Source organism: Myotis nattereri (assembly GCF_964212035.1).
Source record: "Myotis nattereri genome assembly, chromosome: 3".
Taxonomy (NCBI): Eukaryota; Metazoa; Chordata; class Mammalia; order Chiroptera; family Vespertilionidae; genus Myotis; species Myotis nattereri.
Window position 1 is genome coordinate 145,027,361 of NC_138077.1, and position 8,824 is coordinate 145,036,184.

Below are 8,824 nucleotides of genomic sequence, written 5' to 3' on the forward strand. Positions count from 1 at the left end.
TTCAAAGAACTATAAGAAATGTGACCTCAAAAGAAAGACTCTGGCCAGTGTGGCTCAGTGGTTGAGCATAAACCTATGAACCCGGAGGTTATCTGTTGATTCCTGGTCAGGGTACATGCCCAGGTTCTGGACTCAATCCCCAGTAGGAGGAGGCAGCCAACCAATGATTCTCTTTCATCATTGACTAGAGGCCCTGTGCACGAATTCGTGCACGGGTGGGTTCCCTTGGCCTGGCCAGTGATCAAGGCCTATCAAGGGGGCCGGAAGGAGGGACCCCAGGAAGTTGGCCGGTGGGCCCCCAATTTGGGGGGAGGGGCAGCATGGGTGGGGAAGGGGGTTGGCTGTGGGAGCACACTGACCACCAGGGGGCAGCTCCTGCATTGAGCATCTGTTCCGTGGTGGTCAGTGCCCATCATATCCACTGGTTGACCAGTCGTTGTGGTTGTTCTGTCATAACGGTCGCTTAGGCATGTGTGTGTGTGTGTGACCCTATACATTTATGCTTTTTCAAACTTAATCATCAGATATATATACATACATACACACACACACATACATATACATACACATATACATACATATATGCACAGAAACAATATTAAAAATAACTGTAACCCCAAAAGATTCTTTTAAACACAATTTGCAATTTTAAAGCATCTATCATTCTGTCATCAATTAAAAAGTGATTTCTCAAACTATCCTAACCTATTTTATTCCATGAGAAACTTAGTCCATAAATCAGCTAATAATACTAGTAATTAAAGCAACACTGGGGGGATCAAAACTGCATTTTCACAATGAATACCTCTCACCCTCAGAAAATAAAACACTGAAACTAAACTGATATAAAAATATTAAGTCATAAATAAGAGGAAAAGGGGGGGAACCGGTATAAACAAATTGCAGGAATAACATGTTAAAAAGTAGAAATTATTTCAGAACCAATAACATATTATTAAAGGAACCAACAGCTTCTAATATTCTTGCAGAGGTGATCAATCAATACACCTTTCATCTCCTAAAACCCAGAGATTCCACCTAGTACTGCCAAAGGATTCAGAGGAGATAATCCCTTCTGCTTAACAAAGATTCCCTTCTGTGGATTTTTAAAAGTCTAAAAATTGAGTTCATTATATGCTAATGCATAACTATTCTCTCTCTCTCTCTCTCTCTCTCTCTCTCTCTCTCTCTCTCTCTCTCTCTCTCACACACACACACACACACACACACACACACTTCATGAATTTGAATAAAGCATTCCCCCAAATGAACCTCTTAGCCTGGTCCCATTGTAAACTCCATCACTACTTTCTTTCAGGCATCCTCCACTCAAATTCAAGCCAAACCTAACCAATATACTTAATCAGTCCACCAAACATTTACTAAATACCCTGGTAGTGTTAGGCTCTACGCCATGCAGTGTGCTGAACTAAGAATACAGCAATGATTCAGACAATGAATAAATAATGAGTAAGACATGATCTCTGCCCTCTATGAACTTCTCAGGAATCCCCATATACAAACCCTCCCTATTCCAAATATCTTTCTGGTATGTCTGATATACTATATATAGCTTGAACTAATATATAGAACAGTTTTTGCTTTCTATAAAACAAAAACTTTATATAACCTTTTCTTACTAGTTTTTAAATGCTGTAGGGATGAGTATTTCCCCAAAAACAGAATTCATTTTTGCTATTGAGCCAAAAATGTTTAAGGACTATAGATTATTAAATAAGATACCAGTCCCAGCCAGTTTGGCTCAGTGGATAGAGCCTTGGCTCACAGACTGAAGGGTCCCGGGTTCAATTCCGGTCAAGGGCATGTACCCCAGTTGCAGGCTTGAGGCAACCAATCTATGTTTCTCTTTCTCTTTCTCTCTCTCTCTTTCTCTCTCTCTCTCTCTCTCTCTCTCTCCCCCCTCTCTCCCTCTCTCTCCCTCTCTCCCTCTCTCCTTTCTCCCTCTCTCCCTCTCTCCCTCTCTCTCCCCTCCATTCTCTCTAAAACTCCATGGAAAAATAAAAATTATTTTTTAAAAAATAAATAAGATATCACTTGTAGGAAGGTACACATAGAAGATACTCATAATTATAAACTTATTACTATCCTCTTGTCTTGTGTTCTGCCTGCAAACTGAGTTAATTTGTAGGAAAAAGTAGGTAGAGTAGGTTTTCAGTTTCCAGCCAAACGCACATTTTATTGACTGGGGGAAAGAAAAGAGTAAATGTTTTAAGATAAAGGCAGGGAAGGGGAATGGAAATGAGAGTTTTATGGAAGTAGCAATGCAGATGAGATATTGGTTAGTGGCAGCTCTCCAGCTCCCACCTTATTATAGTCAGGAGAGAATGGTGTCATAAAAAGGTTTCTTGAAACTCTCACCCTCCTTAATAAATAACAACATCTGTAATACATCTGTAATGTTGAACATGGCAATTCCTACCAACAAAAGGAATGTAAACCATGACCATTTTCCAAAGATTTGAATGTATAAGAAATACAATAATATAAGGTGGTAGTCCTATAAGAAAGGTAGCATCCAGGGTATCGGGAGGGAGGGGGTTGATAGGAACTGGTTAACAGAAGACATTCTGAACAGTAATATCAATGAAGCAAAGAATTTGAAGTTAAAAGAGTAATATCATCTCAAAATAACTCTAGGGCTATTATAAGCCTTCATAAATCTTACCACGCATTGCACAGTACTTCCCTATAAAAACACAAACTTTTATTTTTTAAATTAAACTGAATTCCTACAGCAGTTTCATAGTCTTTAAAAAAGCAATACAGTTCACACTGATAAAGAAGTTCTGTCAACCTCCTTTAGATTAAGTGCATTCTAAAAAAATTGAAGTAAAATTAAGTATTACAGATGTGGTCTATCCATTATAGAATACAAAAGGGGACCCAATTCCTTTGTTCTAGACAAATCTATTAATGTGGCCTAAGATTCCACCAATTACTGTGGCAGACAAATCCCCAAAGTATCAGTCAGATACATTCACAAGAACTACTTTTAGGTCAGTTCATCCTTCTCCAATCAGTAAAAATATTCAACCCAAGTACTAACACTTAGCTTTATCATTCTGCTTTCAGCTTGCTTAGACCTTCATGAACTGTTATCTTGATCACCTAATATATTATCACCTGCAAAGCTTTGGTACCGCAAAGACTTCTTCCAGGATGCACTTTTAATCAGCAACCAATATTGTGGGTAATGCAGGGAGTTGTTAATTCAATTGGGCAAACATGCACGATCGTCCTACAAGCATTGTTTTAGCCAGTGAAAACAAAGAAAACAACTGTCCCTACACAGAAACTCAGAAGTCTAGCCCGGCTGGCGAGGCTCAGTAGTTGAGCGTCAACCTATGAACCGGAAACATGGTTTGATTCTCAGTGCAGGCTCAGTCCCCTGTGGAGGGCATCTAGGAGGCAGCCAATCAATGATACTCTCTCATCATTGATGTTTCTATCCCTCTCCCTGCCTCTCTGAAATCAATAAAAAGATATATATTTTTTAAAACCTCAAAAGTCTAGTACACTTCCAATATAAGTGTTAAAATGCAACTGCTATAGAAAGTGCTATGAGGACAAAGATAAGAAATAATTAAAGGGTTAAGACTGGGGTGTTACTAAAATAATCCACTGAATCTACGATCCAATCTACATTTTCAATTTCTTCTGAAAAGTCATGAGCGTTCTTAAATACTTAATTCCCTATCAATACAACAAAAATAATAACGGCATTTAAATTATACACTCTTAAAACTAAGGGCCAAAAATCTCATAGACCAGGAAACTAAGGCATAAAAAAAAGGTTATTAAGCCCCTATAAATTAAGTTAGATATTTAAACCTACCCTCTAACTTCCAGGTTAGTCACCTCCTTTCCCTTGGGGGGCAAATTTTCAAATAAATCATGATATGAATATGATGTGTTCAGCCACATTTTTTCTTACCTTTATATATACACTTGTAACTGTACATGGAGTTTTTTCGTTGTTAAACTTTAAGTGGCTTCTCAAAAACCATTAAAAAGCCATTTCCTAATAAATAAACTTTCTGACTAAACACAGGACTTCTCCAACTTCTAATTTTCTTATTTGTAAGCACAGCCTAATAATTACAACATCTGTACTTTGTGGAGTCATTAATACATATTTGGATTATCTTTAGTTCAGTCATTCTTCCTGTGATAATGAAGAAATCAACACAATAAACAATGCTTAAGAATGCTACCTAATAATTACATTGCATCCTGAAGAAAGGAAGACACTGCCCACTCTTTGTTTGCTATTACCCAGAACACAGAACAGTGTCCACCTTACTTAGACTCATTTAGAACACTAGAAATTCCTTAAAACACAGCTCAAATTTATTATCAGTTCATTCATATCCCTTCACAATTACACATCAAAAGTCTGACACAACCCACTTGACCTATCACTATTAGTTCTGCCACAACCCACTTGGCCTATCACTATTAGTTCTGTCCCACAGAATGAGTATTAGAGTGGCTCACTAATGCATTACTTTTTTGTTTTATTTTTCATTTTAATTTACTACTTTATTCTCAACTTTAACATAAGATTTAGGAAGCATTAAGACAGCAATACAACTACAATCCTATATAATAAAAGCCTAATATGCAAATTGTCTCTTCAACCAGGAATTTGACTGGGAGTTCCCTCGGCCCCTTCCCCGGCTGACTCCGCCCCAGCCGGCAGTGGCAGCTGGCCTGCGGTGGCAGCCGGCCTGCAGTGGCAACAGGCGGCCAAGGGAAGGGAGGCCCCAGCCAGCAGCAGCCTCAGCCGGCAGCCACTAGGGATCCTACCCATGCACAAATTTCATGTACTGTACCTCTAGTGAATATTATAAGAAACTTAGCCCAGCTGGTGTGGCTCAGTGGTTGTATACCTATGAAGCAGGAGGTCACAGTTCAGTTCCTGTCAGGGCACACACCCGGATTGCAGGCTCAATGCCCGTTGGGGGTTGTGCAGCAGGTAGCCAATCAAAGATTCTCATCTTTGATGTTTCTCTTTCTCTCCCTCTCCATTCCTCTCTGAAATCAATAAAAATATGTTTTTAAAAGAAAGAAACTTAAGTTTGAGTGCATAACTACATATCATTTTTTGTAACATGGTCTCTCAACAATTAAACCTTCCTGACAGTAATGCAATCCTAAACATGAAATAACATGAAAACTGGTTTTTAAATTTGAAATTTCAAGAGAAATTTCCCAACCTCAAATTCCTCAATGGGAAGAGCACAGTATAGTTGTTTGTTACAATCCACTGGAAGCACAATATCCTTTTTCAAAACTGAGAACAATAAAAACAGGAAGTCCAGTCAAATTTTTCTAAGGTCTCTTCTGGTCCCAATGGTCCTCTACACCAACTTCTACTTATGTATGGTTTAAGCATCCAGTTGATATTAGTTGATTCCACATTACTTAGTTCCTAATAAATGTTTCCCTCAAATCCTCAAACCACGAAAAAAATTTAAAACATGGAGATTAAATTTTAAGAGAAAATTTTTAAATATTTTTTACATTTTCCAAAAAAGATACTAGAACAGAAATTCCCATCTCTTCTACAGTTTACCTTTTCAGATTGCTATTAAAATGCTGACAATAAATAACTAAATGATAGGAGAAAGTGGGGGGTAGGTAATTGCTTCTGAATGTATTATATTCTTAAATTTTAAAAATGTTTTAACTTTATTTTTTAGAGATGGAGAGGAAAAAAGAGGGGGCGGGGAGACAAGACAGACAGGCAGAGAGAGATAAGCTACAGGGGATCGAACCCACAGTCTGAGTATGTGCCCTTACTGGGAATCAAACCTGCCCCCTTTTTGGTGTAAGGGACAACGCTTTAACCAACTTAGCCACACTGACAAGGGCTAAAAAAAAATGTTTAAAATTGTGTTTGTGCCGAGACCGGTTTGGCTCAGTGGATAGAGCGTTGGCCTGCGGACTGAGGGGTCCCGGGTTCGATTCCGGTCAAGGGCATGTACCTGGGTTGCGGGCATATCCCCAGTGGGGGATGTGCAGGAGGCAGCTGGTCGATGTTTCTCTCTCATCGATGTTTCTAACTCTCTATCTCTCTCCCTTCCTCTCTGTAAAAAATCAATAAAATATATTTAAAAAAAAAAAAAAAATTGTGTTTGTGTGCACTACAATATTACATCGTGTCTCCTTAAAACTGTTTTTCTATAAATGTGATACAAAGTGATTTTTTTTAAACAAATTAAAAGTCTACACGATATCCTTCCACTGTTTTCCTTTGTGTACTTTTAAAAATCTGAAACCTGGGGCCATTTAATTATATAAAAATAAAAGTATTTTCTAATTATAAAAATGGAAAATAAAACTATACCCATCTCCTTTAATTGATGGCATACTATAACACAGAAGGTACCAAACCACACACTATAATCAATTAGAGAATGTACAACACCAAAGGGAAAAGACCAGTAACACCTGAGAATCTAACCAGAGTAAAGGTCATTCCTTTATCCCACAATTTTCCCCAACACAAGAAAAATTAACGCTATCTAAGAAACGAAATGAAGAGGCTCCTGAGGTGTTCTCTCTTGGGTGGTATGTTTACAGACGAAGCACTCATCCACCAGGTAACCGGAGCTTCCCGGGCTAGCTAAGCAGGTGTCCAACCAGATGCTTCTAAAGTCTCTTCCAGTTCTAAGATTCCTAAATCTGCAAAATGCAAAATAATAATAATAACATAAAACATGCGTCCCTTCAATTTACCAATCTGCCCTCATGGCAACCCTAAATGCACGGATGGAAACTGAAAAGTTCCTTCTCCCCTTTCTCTGCAGTGATTTGCGAGATCCGCGCTAACAAAAGGCACGGAAAGCACGCACAGGTGGGAGAGGGGAGGGCGGGGCGGGGGCGGCGGCTCCGGGACGGCGCCCCGCGCCCGCTGCTCCCCGCACCTGAGCGATCGCGGCCGCCGCACCTCCACCCTCCACCCTCCCGCGGGGGCGTCGCGGGCGACACCCGCGACCTATCCCGGTCCGCTCGCACCTGGGCCACACACGGGGCATTGTCTGGAGCGTACAGCGCCCGAGGAAGGCGAGGAAGAGAGAGACAAAAAAGAGGGGAAACCTGCAAGAATGAAGAACAGCGGCGGGGAAGTGCAGCCCTCGGGACGCGCACGCTCCCCGGGGAGAAGCCGGCTCCCCGGCCATCGCTCCATCCAACCCCGACCCCCAAGCCGCCCCCGCGGCCGCCCCCGGCGCTCGCAGACGGGCGAGGGAGCGGGGCCGTGGGCCGCGCCTGGCGGGCCGGAGGCCGGGCTCCGAACAAAGCCGCGCGGCTCCCCTACCTGGGCGCGAGCGGCCCGGCGACGCCCTTGCCCCGGGGACCCCCGCCCGTGCGGGGGGCGGCAGCGCGGGCCCCCTCCCCGCCCGCGACCAGCGCCCCTCCGGGACAATGGGGCCCCCTCCCCCGCCTCCGGGCGCCGAGATACAAAGGCGAGCGGCGCGGCCGGGCGCGGAAAGTGAAGGCGGCGGAGGGCGCGGGCGCGGGAGTCCGCGGGCCGCTCCTCCGCCGTCCAGGGCGCTGCCCCGGCCCAGCCGCGGCGGAGGCTCGGGGGGAGCGCGGCCGAGAGGGCGGCACACAAAGGGGAGCGGGACCCCCAACTCCAGCGCCAGGGGCGGGGCCGCCCGCGGGGCTCCGGCCGCCGACAGTCCGCGGCACCCACCCCGCCCGCGCCCTCGGGGCCGGGGCCGCGCGCCCTTCCACTCACCCACAGCTCCGTGCCCCAGCTCATGGTGGAAGCCGCTGCGACCCGGCCGTCCGGCTGCCCGCTCTCTGTCCGTCCGTCCTTCCGTCGGCTCCGCCGTCCGTCCACGCCCTCCACTCGCTGCCGGCGGGCTCGCGGCTGCTGCTCTGCCTCCGAAGGTGCCGCCACCGCCAGGCTCCCCAGTGAGTGAGAGAGAGTCCACGGGAGCAGCCGCCGCCGACGCCGCGTCCCCGCCTCCCGGAGCCGGCAGGGAGGGGGCCGAGCCGAGGGGGGCGGGACGCGAGAGGGGAGGGGGCGGGGGGAGGGGAGGGGGCGGGCGCGGTGCACCCTGGGATCGGGGCGGACCCGCGCTCTCTGGCCGCCGCGGGCGGGGTCCTGCGGGTCAGCCACCTGCCCGGCTCCGGGCGGGGTCCCTTCCCGCCCGCACCTCGGGTCCCGGACAGTCTCACCGCCGGTGCCGCTCGGATCTCCGTGTCCAGGATGGAAAGGGAGAGAGGAAAGGACACCCACCGCCCTTCTCTGCCCTGAGCCCACTTAGAGGCGGCGGCTCCGGGCACCCGCCCTTCCTGCCCCTTCTGCACTTGGGAGAAACCCTGGCCAGGAAACCTCTTCCAAATCCTCGGGTTTAGGCCGTGGAGAGTTGCGTTGACTGTATAAGAAAAACGTCTTCATGGTTAAGGTGATCCGGGGAGTCACTAAAATGGGAACGCAATGTGCCCCTGATTCTGTTTTTGATAAAACATTTTAATTGTATAAGCTCTGTCGGGAAATCATAAAAAGAGGCACATCTTTCAGCATTCCTCTTTGGATGTTGACAAGACACGAGAGGGAAGACGGGAACAATTGTGTCAAGCTCTCACCTGCAGAAATGAGAAGGCAGCTTGCCCGTGTTCTGAATGGGCACCTTGTGGTTGGGGATTGGTTGCAAGGGCGCCAGATTCCTCCGCGGTGGTGCAAAGAGCGGGTTCAGACTTCACATACCTCTCACTCGGAGTGTCAGAACCTGGAGGAAGGTCCACCATTTCCTTCTTCCTTTGTGGAGTTGCTCCCCAGCCTTTC

General features: G+C 45.6%; 1 protein-coding gene across 2 annotated transcripts in view; it reads right to left on the reverse strand.

The window, feature by feature from the left end:
* Window positions 1-8,229, reverse strand: part of FNBP1L (formin binding protein 1 like) — a 116,836-nt gene extending 108,607 nt beyond the window's left edge. For both annotated transcript variants that reach the window (XM_081087746.1, XM_081087745.1), the window contains exon 1: window positions 7,769-8,229. In XM_081087746.1, coding sequence (XP_080943872.1) covers window positions 7,769-7,792 — 24 coding nt within the window. In that variant the 5' untranslated portion in view covers window positions 7,793-8,229. The remainder of the gene's footprint in view (window positions 1-7,768) is intronic.
* Window positions 8,230-8,824: the final 595 nt, after the last annotated feature.